A 15034-nucleotide genomic window follows, 5' to 3' on the forward strand; every position below is an offset into this window, starting at 1 on the left:
TTTAATAATTGTCTTTATACTTCTCTCCCCCTTAATCCACTGCTTTGCAAGTGGTATCATCTGCATCCTTCACCATCCCCATTCTCTGCTCTTTCATTCCCTGAGGCTCTCTCCTCCCACCACCATAATTCTCCCTCATCACTCTCTCTTCACTCCCTTATCCCTCCTCTCCTTGCCCAGCTTGGCAGGAGACACTGGGAGCTGGGGAGGAGGCTGCCAGCAAGTGGAGAGATAGTGAGGGGGCTGCTGCTAGCAGGAGGGAGAAGAATCTCCCTCTGCACCCTACTGCCTTGGCCACTCTCCTATACCCTCAGCCTCAGCTAATCCCTGCAGGGGCCATCACTAGCTGCATATAATAGAGCAAGAGGCAGCTATCTTCTTAACAGACTCTTCACTGGGTGGGGGGAGTGAAAGTGGGGGAATGTCCCTCTTGTCTAACCCCCTCGCCCTGCCCCTGGAGTTGCACCTCTGGTAACTCTTATTGGTGCTGCTGCTCCTGGCCTGTGTTATTCCTCACATGAGCGTTTGGGGCTTTGGCTGCAGGGTGCATTTGTCTGTGGTGTTTCTCCTCTTTGCAAGCAGCCAATCAAGCTACAGGCAGTTTCTGTAAAAAAGTTTCCCAGGGTTGCTTGTTTGGCACAGTTTGCTGATCAGTGTGCTCGGCCTGCAGGCACCTAACTGCACTGCGCTCACCCTCTGCCTTCCTATCTGCACCTCCGAACTTTACCTCTGCCCTCAGTGTGTCCAGTCTATTGACAAAGAGACAACCCCAGGGGATTGTGTCCGTTCTCATCTGACACCAGCAGCCTGGGAGGAGAGTGCCGAAACAAACCAACAGCATAGAGGAGGTAGTGTGTGTGTGTGTGAGTGTGTGTGTGTGTGTGTGTGTGAGAGAGAGAGTGATGAGTTTTAATGTCCTGTTTTAAGCTAACATTGCCTAATATTTAGATTTGTAAATTTCCGACAAATATACTTCCTTGCAGTCTGTGGAATTTACTGAAACCAGGGGAAAATAAAATAGTCTTGAAAAGAATTACACTTTTAGTGTTTCATCGTTTAACTGAAGCTAATTTATCTAAATGAAATGTGAATGACCAGGTCTGACTGTAAAGCCTGGTGGTTTTCAAGCTGAAAAATCTAATGTGAAGAAGTAACAAAGGCTTTCATCTCTAGTATCATTTTTTTCATACTCACTGATAATTTTATAATACAGACGCTAAAAGTTGATCAGTGACTCTCAAAGCGCAGCAGAGGATGCTTGGTTTGCCTGGGCACATATTTGGAGGACTGATGCCCAGAACCACACAAGAGGCACACAGTCGCATGGGGGTGGTGGGAGGAAGGTGAGGCTGGTGTGGTCGAGGTGAGTGACAGGGGGCGACAGGCTGGGGTGCCCACATCCCTGGGGCACCCTGCCAGGGTCTGGACATGCAGGCTGGGAGGAGACGACCCTGGCACTTCCCTGAGCTGCAGCCTGGGTGTTGGGAACCCAGGGGGAGGAAAGATCTTGCTATGGGGGCAACCCGGTCTGATGCCGAAGTAGCAGAGGGGGGTGTGTGTGTGACACACTGGTGTACAGTCATGGGGGGTGGGAGGGCAGGACTGCCGTGTCAGCCATCTTGGCTTAACCTCCCACAACTAACAACTCCTTCCCAGCTGTTGTCCCCACGCCTGCAGGCATCTCTCCCATTCGACAGGCTGCAGGGACTGCACAGGGTCGTCTCCTCGCTAACAGGTCCCCTGTGATGGATGGATTCCCGGCCAGCTGTCTCTTCCTCTGCTCTCGCTGCTCCCCTGCTGGGCCGAGCTGGCCCAGAACAGCTGGGAAGTGACCGTGCCCAGCTGTCCCAGGGCCCTGCTGGCAAGGGGGACGATAGGAAGGAGAGCAGGGCAGAAGGAAGGGGCAGACACTGGGGTCAGGAGGAGGGGGTGAGCATGGGGGCAGGTGGGGGAGTGACAGAGAATGGGGAACAGGATGAGCAGCAGGGGCAGATGCGTAGAGGGGAACATGGGAGCAGAATAAGGGGCAGTGGCTGAAACAGGACAGGGGCAGCATGGATTAAGCTGATCCAAACAAAACACCACCTCCCCCCCCCAGACTGTTTCAGGACCTTCTGCTGCCCTTCTTCAAACAGCTCGCTCAGATTCACTCCCCTCCTTCTCCTTCAGCAGCAACCCCTGCCCCTCAGATACCTGTCCCCCCCGGCTCCCTGAACCCCTCCCATAACTGTGGCTCCCTTGAGCTGCCCCTAGCTTTCTCAACCCCCTTGTACCTGCTACTGAGGGGTGGGGGGATAGACTAGTTCCACCTTCCGCCCCCCATCTTCATCAGAGTCTGAACCTTGGACTTCAGTAGTGAGTTCTAGCATTTGAGCTATAGGGCTAACTACATTAGCTGGCAGCAGAAGACTGTTATCTTGTGTGAACCAGCCACTAGAGGATGATGCATAACACTATGTTATAGGTAGGGACAAATATCGCAGGATCTCTCTGGGGAGCAGCATGGTTAAGTGGATGGGATTTGGGTCTGCCACATCAGAGATCTGGTTCCTGTCTCCACCCTGGAACCCCGACCTGGGATATTCTATCTACTACCCAAGATCCATAAACCTGGAACTCCTGGGCGCCCCATCATTTCAGGCATTGGCACCCTGACAGCAGGATTATCTGGCTATGTAGACTCCCTCCTCAGGCCCTACGCTACCAGCACTCCCAGCTACCTTCGAGACACCACTGACTTCCTGAGGAAACTTCAATCCATCGGTGATCTTCCTGATAACACCATCCTGGCCACTATGGATGTAGAAGCCCTCTACACCAACATTCCACACAAAGATGGACTACAAGCCGTCAGGAACACTATCCCCGATAATGTCACGGCTAACCTGGTGGCTGAACTTTGTGACTTTGTCCTTACCCATAACTATTTCACATTTGGGGACAATGTATACCTTCAGATCAGCGGCACTGCTATGGGTACCCGCATGGCCCCACAGTATGCCAACATTTTTATGGCTGATTTAGAACAACGCTTCCTCAGCTCTCGTCCCCTAAAGCCCCTACTCTACTTGCGCTATATTGATGACATCTTCATCGTCTGGACCCAGGGAAAAGTAGCCCTTGAGGAATTCCACCATGATTTCAACAATTTCCATCCCACCATCAACCTCAGCCTGGTCCAGTCCACACAAGAGATCCACTTCCTGGACGCTACAGTGCTAATCAGCGGTGGTCACATAAACACCACCCTATACCGGAAACCTACTGACCGCTATTCCTACCTGCATGCCTCCAGCTTTCACCCTGACCACACCACACGATCCATCGTCTACAGCCAAGCTCTGCGATACAACCGCATTTGCTCCAACCCCTCAGACAGAGACAAACACCTACAAGATCTCTGTCAAGCTTTCTTACAACTACAATACCCACCTGCGGAAGTAAAGAAACAGATTGATAGAGCCAGAAGAGTTCCCAGAAGTTACCTACTACAGGACAGGCCTAACAAAGAAAATAACAGAACGCCACTAGCCGTCACCTTCAGCCCCCAACTAAAACCCCTCCAACGCATTATTAAGGATCTACAACCTATCCTAAAGGATGACCCAACACTCTCACAAATCTTGGGAGACAGGCCAGTCCTTGCCTACAGACAGCCCCGCAACCTGAAGCAAATACTCACCAACAACCACATACCACACAACAGAACCACTAACCCAGGAACTTATCCTTGCAACAAAGCCCGTTGCCAATTGTGCCCACATATCTATTCAGGGGACACCATCACAGGGCCTAATAACATCAGCCACACTATCAGAGGCTCGTTCACCTGCACATCCACCAATGTGATTTATGCCATCATGTGCCAGCAATGCCCCTCTGCCATGTACATTGGTCAAACTGGACAGTCTCTACGTAAAAGAATAAATGGACACAAATCAGATGTCAAGAATTATAACATTCATAAACCAGTCGGAGAACACTTCAATCTCTCTGGTCACGCAATCACAGACATGAAGGTCGCTATCTTAAAACAAAAAAACTTCAAATCCAGACTCCAGCGAGAAACTGCTGAATTGGAATTCATTTGCAAATTGGATACTATTAATTTAGGCTTAAATAGAGACTGGGAGTGGCTAAGTCATTATGCAAGGTAGCCTATTTCCTCTTGTTTTTTCCTACCCCTCCCCCCCCAGATGTTCTGGTTTAACTTGGATTTAAACTTGGAGAGTGGTCAGTTTGGACGAGCTATTACCAGCAGGAGAGTGAGTCTGTGTGTGTATGGGGGTGGGTTGTTGGAGGGGGGTGAGGGAGTGAGAGAACCTGGATTTGTGCAGGAAATGGCCTAACTTCATTATCATGCACATTGTGTAAAGAGTTGTCACTTTGGATGGGCTATCACCAGCAGGAGAGTGAATTTGTGTGGGGGGGTGGAGGGTGAGAAAACCTGGATTTGTGCTGGAAATGGCCTAACCTGACGATTACTTTAGATAAGCTATTACCAGCAGGACAGTGGGGTGGGAGGAGGTATTGTTTCATATTCTCTGTGTATATATAAAGTCTGCTGCAGTTTCCACGGTATGCATCTGATGAAGTGAGCTGTAGCTCACGAAAGCTCATGCTCAAATAAATTGGTTAGTCTCTAAGGTGCCACAAGTACTCCTTTTCTTTTTGTCTCCACCTTGTGTAGATTCTCAATGATGTATGAACCCTGGCTTAACTACAGTGGAGAGTCAACTCAGGCTGAGACTTACCAAGTCATGGAGTCCCCGGGCGATGCTCTGGAACTGCTCCCTACGAAGCCAGGCAGGACTCTGGGGCAGTCTCCTCTCTGTGAGCAGCCTGTCTGCAGGACACACAGCTTCCACCTTCCTGGGTCTGACCTCGGAGCCTTCAGCATCCTCTGCCCCTCCGTGCGCTTCCCACAGCGAGTCCGCTCATGTGGGGTCCTGGGGAAGCCAGAGGGTCCTGCCCCCCAACTCCGCAGTCAGACACGATTCTCAGCCAGCCAGTAAAACAGAAGGTTTATTAGATGACAGGAACACAGTCCAAAACAGAGCTTGTAGGCAGTGATGAGCTGCCAAAATCTTAACAATCAGTTCCCGATAAAAAGTTCTGATTTAAAGCATGTGCCCCAGTATGTATTTTTTGTACCAAGAGGGTTACCATACGTCCATATTTTCCCAGGAGGAATTTTTTAAATTTAAAAATTCCTCCCGGACGGCGATTTAAGAACGAAAAAGCCTGACCTGTCCGGGAAAATACGGATGTATGTTCACCCTGCCGAAAGTTCTTTTTTAAAAAGATGGGCCTGAGCTAGAAGTGAGCTCCGTTTCAAGTGTGGGTCCCCGCCACGCCCTGGGGCTGTGCTAGGGTGACCAGATGTTCCGATTTTATAGGGACAGTCTCAATTTTGGGTCTTTTTCTTATGTAGGCTCCTATTACTCCCCACCCCCATCCTGATTTTTCACACTTGCTGTCTGGTCACCCTAGGGTGTGAACATGTGTGGGTCCCAGCTGCTCCCTGCCCCCCTCATTGAAGCAGGTCTACAGGGTTACTGCCCTGGGAACTGCAGGGCACCAGTGGATGTGGGGCCAGCTGCAGACAGGGGCGTGGGGCAGGGCTAGCTGGAAGCAGGGGGGGCAGGGCTGGCTGCGGGCAGGGCAGGGGGTGCAGAAGGGGCTGGCTGCGGGCAGGATGGTGGGTGCCGGGCTGGTGTGGACAGGGCACGGGGTGCGGGGCTCGCTGCAGGCAAGGCAGGGGGTATGTGCGGCAGGGGCTGGCTGTGGGCAGGGGGTGCAGGGCTGGCGGGAGAGAGGGCAGGGGGTGCGGCAGGGGCTTGCTGCAGGCAGGGCAGGGGGTGTGGGGCTGGTGCGGACAGGGCAGGGGGTGGCTGGAGATGGGCTGGCTACGAGCAGGGCAGGGGGTCCAGGGGTGGCTGGAGACAGGGGCTGGTGCGGGCAGGGCAGGGGGTGGATGGAGACAGGGGCTGACTGTGGACAGGGCAGGGGGTGCAGGGCTGGTGCGGGCAGGGCAGGGGGTGCAGCAGGGGCTGGCTGCAGGCAGGGGGTGCAGGGGGTGGCTGGAGGCAGGGGCTGGCTGCTGGCAGAGGGTCCAGGGGTGGCTGGAGGTAGGGGCTGGCTGTGGGCAGGGTGGTGGGGGCTCACGGGGAGCAGCCCAAGCAGCTGGACGCAGCCCCGGCCCAGCAGAGCAGCCGGGGACCCCCCAGGCAGCAGCGGGAGCCCCAGGGCCAGGGGAGCAGCAGCACCAGGGCTCGTGCCCAGGGCCAGGGGGCAGCCCACGTGGCTCCCGCAGCAGCGCCCCCGGTGGCCGGAGGAGGAATCACATCACTTCCCGGCCGGAGCCCAGCAAAGCCTCAGCGCCCCCTGCAGGGAAGCGGGTTAACAGCCGGTTCTAAAACTGGTTCAAAATTTAACAACCAGTTCACGCGAACCGGCTCCAGCTCACCACTGCTTGTAGGTACAGGAAACCGGACCCCTAAGTCAGGTCCATCTTGGGGCCAGGGAGGCCAGACCCCAGGTCTGGGCCTTCTTCTCTTTCCCCAGCCAGCTCCAAACTGAAACTCTCCAGCCCCTCCTCTGGCCTTTGTCTCTTTCCCCAGCCAGGAGGCCACCTGATCTCTTTGTTCTCCAACACCTTCAGCTGGCACCTTGCAGGGAGGGGCCCAGGCCACCAGTTGCCTGGGCACAGACAATGGCCAACACTCTGTATCCTGGCAACTGATGACCAGGGCCCATCCTCTGCAAGAGCCAGCTGGAAGTGTTGGAAAACAAAACAAGAAGTGGAGGCCAGGTGACCTGTTTTTCTGGGAAAGAGACAAAGGATGGAGGAGGGGCAACTGGGCGTGACTGAGCGTGGGCTGCTGGAAGCGAGGCGGTCTCCTGGACTAAATCTCAGGAAGGAGATCTAGGGCTCTGGGCTCTGGATTTCCCAACATGGAATTTGCTGAGTTGATGAGCTAACAAGATCTGTCCTACTCTGTGTCCCAGTCAACCAATAAATCTTCTGTTTTACCTCGCTGCTGAGAGTCACTGATGACTGCAAAGTTGGGTGTATGTCCCCTTAGGGGGGTTGGACGTATAGGTCTTCTCCAGCTGTCCTATCCAGGTGGACTCACTGCAGGGAGCTCATGATGGGAACAGGGGTTCTGAATGCTCCAAGATCAGACCCAAGAGATGCTGAAGCCAAGGAGGCTTGCCCTAGTGAGTGTGTGCCCTGAGGGGTGTCAACCTGCCAGAGGGTCCTGTGTGAACTTCATTCATGAGTGGTTCCAGGGCACCAAGCCTGTTTGCCCATGACATCCTCCTACCTCACCCCTTCCCCCACCTGCCTCATACAGCCCAGCTCAAAAAGCCCTACTTCTCACTGGGTCTGGAAAACAGGGGCAGAGGTGCTAGGAAGCATGTGCAGATTAGCCTTATGTAAGCAGGACATAAGGCTAATGTGCAATGGTTAAATGGGAGTTCCACAGAGACCTGTTTTATTAGGAAGTAGTTTTCTGAGTAGCCAATGCCAGGGGGCCCAGAGGGAATGAACAGAACAGGGAATCATCAAGTGATCCATCCCCTGTCGCTCAGTCCCAGCTTCTGGCAAACAGGCTAGGGACACCATCCCTGCCCAGCCTGGCTAATAGCCATTGATGGACCTATCCTCCAGGAACTTATCTAGTTCTCTTTTAGTTATAGTCTTGGCCTTAACAACATCCCCTGTCAAGGAGTTCCACAGGTTGACTCTGCACTGTGTGAAGAAGAACTTCCTTTTGTTTGTTTGAAACCTGCTGCCTATTCATTTCATTAGGTGACCCCTAGTTTCAGGGTCAGGCAAAACCAATGAGACAAATGGTGTTAAATTTGGTCTCTGTCTCATGGTTATTAAGTGGTTTTCTTGACTTTTACTGAATTAGGTGTTCAAGAATATATAAAGAATGCAAAAATAAATTACGAATGAAAAAATCTCAGTAACTGTTTTTAAATAAAAACAAAATAATTGATTGAATAAACTAGTGTTTACTTCCTAGAAATACTATTACTTCCTCATTCCGCATTGTCAAACCTCTCTGGTGAGGGGAAAATTGCATTTCCTTGAATGTTGTGTTCTGGCAGCCTGTCGTTGTTGCTTTACTCAGTGTAAACTCTATTGACTTCAGTGAAGTTATTCCTGATTTACACCAGTGTGTGCCAGGGGAGAATCTTGCTGTATGTTTTGTAAATAGCTGCAGGAGAGTCTCATTCGTGCTTTGTTTTGTTTTTTAGCAGACGGCTGAATCCATTATGGGAGGAAAACAAAGTTCAGTGAGTATCATGAGAAATGGATCATTTCAGAGTCCAGCTAAATGAAATGTTCTGGTGCAAAGTATATATAGCATTGAGAGACCTGGGTCGTCAGCAGGGGGGATCGAACCTGGGACCTTTGGCGCTAAAGGCATGAACCTCTACTGCAAGAACCAAAAGCCAGCGGGCATTTAACTAAGGCTGTAGACCAGACTTGCTAATCTCTCTCACAGTGGTCTCAGTACCTCTGGTTTACATATATATAATTCACAGAGAGATTAGATTTGTGTTGTGGCTTCATCTCATCTCTGCTCAGCTTAGTTTCCTAAAGGCAGAGCAGCTTCTCTTAGGCAAGAGAAGCCTCCTCTGCCACAACTGCACCCCTCTTACAGCCTGCTTCTCAACCCAGATATTTGTTCCATTTCCCTACTGTATCCCTGGCCTTGGTATCATCCTTAACCCTGAATGTGACTCCTCTGCCACTTCCGTGTCTGCAGATCTGCTGCCTCTGCAACGTGGCTTTCCCAAATGTAATCAAACGATGCCCAAAGTGGCTTAAGGGAGCTCCGGTCGATGCGTTGCTATTTCATGCGTTCTTTATGTCTATGTTCTAATCATTTTACAATGTTCACATTTTTAAAATCAAATATTTCAGCCAGAGTTTTATCCTGGATGGCAAACTGAAGATGAAACAGGTAAGAAAATGACAATTTCCCTGTGCTGTCCTTCTTTCTACATGAATTGTCAGCTCGTGATTTTCCGTAATGAAATTGAGAGCCTCGCTAGCACGGGGGGTTGATCCAAAAATCCCAAAATATCTCTTCTTACTCAACAGGTTTGCATGGGGATCAGTAGTTCCCTCTCCCCAATTTGGCCTCTTTGCTCAGCTGCAAGGACAGATGCAATCACTGTAAAAACAAGAGAAGGAGTTGCTAGGTCACGTGTATGGGATTCTCACGAGCACTGGTCAAAAAGTTTCCGTCAAAGCTGGCTTTTTGTTGGAAAATTGGGTTTTCTACTAAACAAAACTTTTCCTAAGAAGTGGGTGCTTTCCATGGCTAGTTTTGACTTTCCATCAGAAAACCAAGAACTTGTTGTCTTTTGGCAACTGGATTTAGACTGAAAACGTTTTATGTGTTTTGTTTTGTTTGTGTGAACATCTGAAATTTTTCAGTAACAGTAAATTCCACCCAGCTCTACTCTGACAGTACAGGTGGGGTTCTGTTGTTTGGGTCAAAGGAACATACTTACATTTTAGATACGATAACGTTTGACATTTCTGTGCTCCTGCAGACAAAGGTTTGAGACTGCTGGTGTGGGTTAAGCTGCCTCCTCCTATCTCTGCCAATGCACCTCAGTCCTGACCTGCGATAGACCCTGGCAGGTCAGTGCCGGTTCTCTCCTGAACAAAGACCCAGGCTATGGGTGCGCTACGGAGCTCACGGCGGCCCAGCTGCATTGGCGCAGCTGAGCCGCCATGGCGCTGCTAGTGCCGAGAGCTCTCCTGCCGACTTACTTACTCCAGCCTTGGGGTAGCTGTGCTTCTCCCACCAATATCTCGCCGCCCACACCAGTGCGTAGGTCAGGGTAACTTACATTGCTGGGGGGGGTGACTTATTCACACCTGAGTGACAAAAATGATGTCACTGTGAACTGTCGTGTAGACATGGTCTGGCAATCAAGGCAAACCTTGCAGTGGTTTTGTGACGTGGGAAATTGTTTTCTATGGTCCAGGACAACACCAAAAGTGGTTCACTGAAGAGCCGTCCTTACACTGGAACTGACAGTTCACACTCCCACCCAACAGAGCTGTTCTGGGCTAAAGGTTTTCTCTCTCTCCATCCCACCCCTTTGGGGGCTGCAGTAAGTCCCACAACTGCCTTGAAAAAAACCCAAATCCCCCATACCCCCTCCCAGCACTTCTCCAGATTTTGCAAACAGGGAACTTTTCCCAGGCTGCACTGCCGGTGTAACGCTGACAGACCCCAGTTGTCAATAGGCAGGATCGAACTGGGGACCTATGAAATTTAGTGGATGAGCCTCTACCACATGAGCTAAAAGCCAGTTGGCTCTTAGCTAAGGCTGGAGAGCAGACTCATTTTTTCTCTCTCTCTCTAAGTGGTCTCAGGGCCACTAGATGGGACAGAACACCATACCCAGGAGGTGTGTGGGTTAGACCAGCTCCACAGACAATCTCGGCTTCCTGGGTGTGGTTGGAAGGATGGTCTGTGTCTGTGGCATACCCCATCCCTGCACCCGCCTAACTGGTCTGAGGACAGTCATGCTGATGTGGACACCGGTTCGGTGGGACTCTCCTCACTGATCAAGAGTGAGGGGGTCACTTGTGGGCAGGACAAGTGCTCTCGTGCAACTTAGCTCCCTTCCTCCAATGAGCCTTCCACAAATCCTACCCACCATTTCTCCCCCATGCAGGGGCCAGGGTAGTTACTGATGACCCGGAGCAGCCCAACACCACAGGGAGAGGGGATTCAGAAGGGGAGTTTTAATGAAATCACCAAGGGCCATTTTCTCCATCTCCCAGGCCAGTTGCCTTTGGTGGCTGTTCTTCACCCTGCCAGGCCCACCCTCCCCAGCTGGCAGCTCCACTTACCACCTGTCAGCCAGAGCGGCTTTCCCTGGGCTGCTCACCCATTCGGTGTCCCGGGCTGTTACCCAGCTGATGAACGGCCTCACTGGCTGAAACAGTTGGGAAGGCACCATTTCCCCTGGTATAACTCCCCCCTAGCTGAGTGCCATGCAGACTCCATGCAAGGGAAAGAGCCCAGGGGATGCTGTGGCTATTGTCGAGAGAGGGCTCCTCTCTGGGATCCCATTGCTCCTCTGCTGCTGTGCAGACCGGCTACCCATGGGGGTCCTAAGGGGTCTATGCCACGGAGAAGGTGGGATTTGGCTCTAAAGCCGGGCAATGCAGCTCTGGTTCATTTATTCCCCTGGATGTGTTCATCAGCTCCCCTAACTGAGAGTGACAAGAGCTGCTATTGTGGGCATGGTGCATGTTCTCCATCTATTTCTACTGTCTGTACCTCTCCTACAGTGTTTTCTTCCTGTCCTCCTCCTCTTTTCCCTCACCGTTTTCCCTCCTGTTTTCCTTCTCCTGCTCCCCAGGCTCCACTCTTTTCCCCTTTCATCCATCTCTCCAAATTATTTGTCCCTGTCATACATATAAAGGGAAGGGTAAATCCCTTTAAATCCCTCCTGGCCAGAGGAAAAATCCTCTCACCTGAAAAGGGTTAAGAAGCTAAAGGTAACCTCGCTGGCACCTGACCAAAATGACCAATGAGGAGACAAGATACTTTCAAAAGCTGGGAGGAGGGAGAAAAACAAAGGGTCTGTGTCTGTCTGTGGGATGCTTTTGCCAGAGACAGAACAGGAATGGAGTCTTAGAATTTAGTAAGTAATCTAGCTAGGTATGTGTTAGATTATGATTTCTTTAAATGGCTGAGAAAATAGCTGTGCTGAATAGAATGAATATTCCTGGCTGTGTGTCTCTTTTGTAACTTAAGGTTTTGCCTAGAGGGATTCTCTATGTTTTGAATCTAATTACCCTGTAAGGTATTCACCATCCTGATTTTACAGAGGTGATTCTTTTTTACTTCTATTAAAAGTCTTCTTGTAAGAAAACTGAACGCTTTTTGATTGTTCTAAGATCCAAGGGTTTGGGTCTGTGGTCACCTATGCAAATTGGTGAGGATTTTTACCAAACCTTCCCCAGAAAGTGGGGTGCAAGGGTTGGGATGATTTTGGGGGGAAAGACGTGTCCAAACTATGTTTTTTCGGGAACCCAGATAAAGTTTGGTGGTGGCAGTGGAAGTCCAAGGGCAAAGGGTAAAATTAGTTTGTACCTTGGAGAAGTTTTAACCTAAGCTGGTAAAAGTAAGCTTAGGAGGTTTTCATGCAGGTCCCCACATCTGTACCCTAGAGTTCAGAGTGGGGAAGGAACCTTGACAGTCCCATTCCCCTTTTCCTCTTTTTTTGTATTCCATTCTTTCTCTCCCTAGTCTCCTTCCTTTCTCTTTTTACCTCATCACCCAAAAAAATAAAGCAGGGGCTGATTTGCAGAGCTGCTGAGCACCCAAAACTCCAGCTGAAGTCACTTGGAGCTGGGCATGCTCCACTTCTCTGGGAAGTCAGGTCCAAGTTAAACTCCTTGGGCATCTTCTGCTAACTCGGGAGCCCGTTCTATAGCCTGCCCCTGGCTCTTTCTGCTGCTCCCACATTGCTGGGCTGGCTCCTGGTGACTGCGGCTCCTCTCTGCGTGTAGTAGAGGCTGGACAGGGAGCTAATGAGACCTGGTGGCAACACTGCACCATGAGCAGTGATTCCAAAACAGAACAGTAAGGATCCAGATCAGCATCCCTCCCAGAAACAACACCTGATCACTGCGCTGGCCCCCTCCAGCCCAAAGCCTGCTGTGTGCTTAGAACTCATTCAAATCTGAACCGAGGCCTCCAAAGGTGACAGGCTGTCAGTGCTAACCACCCACTTTGCTGCTCCGCTCCAACATGCAAAATGTTTCCACACCGATTAGCTAAGGCCTTACAATAGGTATAATTACAGAAAGGGAAATCCCCAAACACACCCATTGTTACTTTATTATCTTTACAATAACATTGTCAAACTTACTTCTTCCAGGCCCAAGAACTGCCAGCCCGTGCACTGAGATATCCGAACTAAGGATTGTTCTTGTTGGTAAAACTGGATGTGGGAAAAGTGCAACAGGAAACGCCATCCTCCGTGAGAATCTGTTTGTGTCTAAAATCACAGCACAATCAGTAACAGTGACATGTAAGAAGGAGAGCAGGGCTTGGAACGGCAGGGACATTGCAGTCATTGATACACCTGGTCTTTTTGACACAAAAATTCCTTTAAAAGAAACTATGAAAGAAATTGGGCGTTGTGTCCTAGTCTCTGCCCCAGGACCCCATGCTATAGTTCTGGTGATGCAGCTGAGTCGTTTCACTGAAGAAGAGAAAAAAACAGTTGAACGAATACAAGACATTTTTGGGGAAAGAGCTGTGCAGTACATGATCTTCTTGTTCACCAGAAAAGATGACTTAGGTGACATGACTTTAGAAAAATATTTAAAAGATTTGGGTGACAAAGATCTTGAGAAGTTGATGCAAAAGTGCAAGAATCGATGCTGCGCTTTTAACAACAAAGCAGAAGGACAGGAGAAGGAAGACCAGATTTCAGAGCTGATTGCAATGACTGATAAGATGGTGCAACAGAATGGAGGCTCACATTATACTAATGAGATGTATGAATATGCTCAGAAGAAACTTCAAGAAAATATCGAGGACGAGAGAAAATACCGTCAGGAAGAGAGGGAAAAAAATATAAGAGAAGTGAAATCTTGGTATGATGAAAAAATTAAGAAAATAGATGAGAACTTTAAGAAAGAAGTCTCATATAAGCAAAACTGTTGGAAAAGAGAGAGAGACACCCAGAGACAAGAAAGGAAAAAAGCTTTAGAGAAAATAAATACTCAATACCAGGAACAGCTACGTGAACTCAGGGAAAGAGCTGCTGAGGATGTTACTCTGATACAAGATATTTTAGAAGCATTCTCTTCTGTATTTTCAAAAATCAAAGGCTGGTTTCCTAAATGATTGACTTACTATAATTTCTCCTTCTCTTGCCACTTTGCCACTAGTGATGAATGGAGTTTGTGCTTTGTAACACTTTCACCTCCTCTTTTTTTTCTTCACAGAAGTTTACAGTTGTATCAGCTTCTTAGTCAGCTTTGTACTGTCATACCCTACAGCTAATGCATACAAGCTATGAGTAAATGAAGCCCTTAGCATTTGGTCTTTATTAACAACATGTGTTGCTTCCATTGAAGACTCTGGTTACAGCTCTTAGATCTCTTCTGGACTAAGAGTTGGAATAAGCTGGGGTTGATGTATTATATTAATTGTGACTAATATTGCTGTCAATATGGTGGTAAATGTAGACCGTATTTCTGTTCAGGAATCATTTACAGACATCAGAATCTGTTCATTAAAATAACCATTCATAAGTATTCACTGATCAGTTTGGATCAACAGTTCCCAGCTCATTGGTTGTTCGCAAGCAGTTCATTCAGACTAGTCAGTATTCGATATTTGTAAGTTGTGACTGACCACCCAAGTCACATGATATTGTTTCTGCTTCTGGGGGGAAATTTTATAAACAAGAAGATAACAAATGATCCATGATGTCAATTTTCAGACCAATAATCTGGAAATTCATGAAACCTTCACAATTTGCAAATATTTTTTTACATTCAATTCAGTATGTCTATTCGCTAAACTCTTTGTGACTAAATGTTTTTAAAATATTCAACCAGTTCTAACTGCTGTGTAACTCCCACAGTGCTCCCACATTTACCCATGGATATAGCCTGCCTGTAATCGTGTAATTAGTTCTCCTATATTTTCCTGTTTAGCTTTTGATTTGCTGTGAAATGTGATGATTTCCATGAATTATGGATGATTCTATGAAAATAAATGCTATTATTTGTATTTAACCGTACGGCAGCACTTGGGGGTTTCGAACGTGAGGACTCTACTGCGGCGATGTCTACACTGGCAGGTGTGCAGTGCTGCGGTTACTGCGCTGCTCACAGAGCGCTGCAGGGAAAGCGCTGTTGGGTGTTCACACTCTGTTCCTTGTGACTGTGGCGCACGGCCACATGAGCAGCTCTTGCAACGCCACAGAGAGCAGGGCATTGTGGTAGCTA

At 49.3% G+C, this 15034-nt stretch overlaps 1 protein-coding gene across 3 annotated transcripts; it reads left to right on the plus strand.

Moving 5' to 3' along the window:
* The first annotated feature begins 650 nt into the window (after window positions 1–650).
* Window positions 651–14815, plus strand: LOC144260065 (GTPase IMAP family member 7-like). Of its 3 annotated transcripts, none has more exons than XM_077808595.1 (4): window positions 651–848; window positions 8275–8313; window positions 8948–8987; window positions 12946–14815. In XM_077808595.1, exons 2-4 carry the CDS (start codon window positions 8293–8295, stop codon window positions 13920–13922), a joined length of 1038 nt encoding a protein of 345 aa, XP_077664721.1. In that variant the 5' UTR covers window positions 651–848; window positions 8275–8292; the 3' UTR covers window positions 13923–14815. The 3 variants fall into 3 exon arrangements, with proteins under 3 accessions (XP_077664721.1, XP_077664723.1, XP_077664722.1); XM_077808597.1 differs by having other exon boundaries at window positions 8278–8313; XM_077808596.1 differs by lacking the exon at window positions 651–848 and adding an exon at window positions 1268–1363.
* The last annotated feature ends 219 nt before the right edge of the window (window positions 14816–15034 follow it).

Source organism: Eretmochelys imbricata, chromosome 2 (genome assembly GCF_965152235.1).
Source record: "Eretmochelys imbricata isolate rEreImb1 chromosome 2, rEreImb1.hap1, whole genome shotgun sequence".
Classification (NCBI taxonomy): domain Eukaryota; kingdom Metazoa; phylum Chordata; order Testudines; family Cheloniidae; genus Eretmochelys; species Eretmochelys imbricata.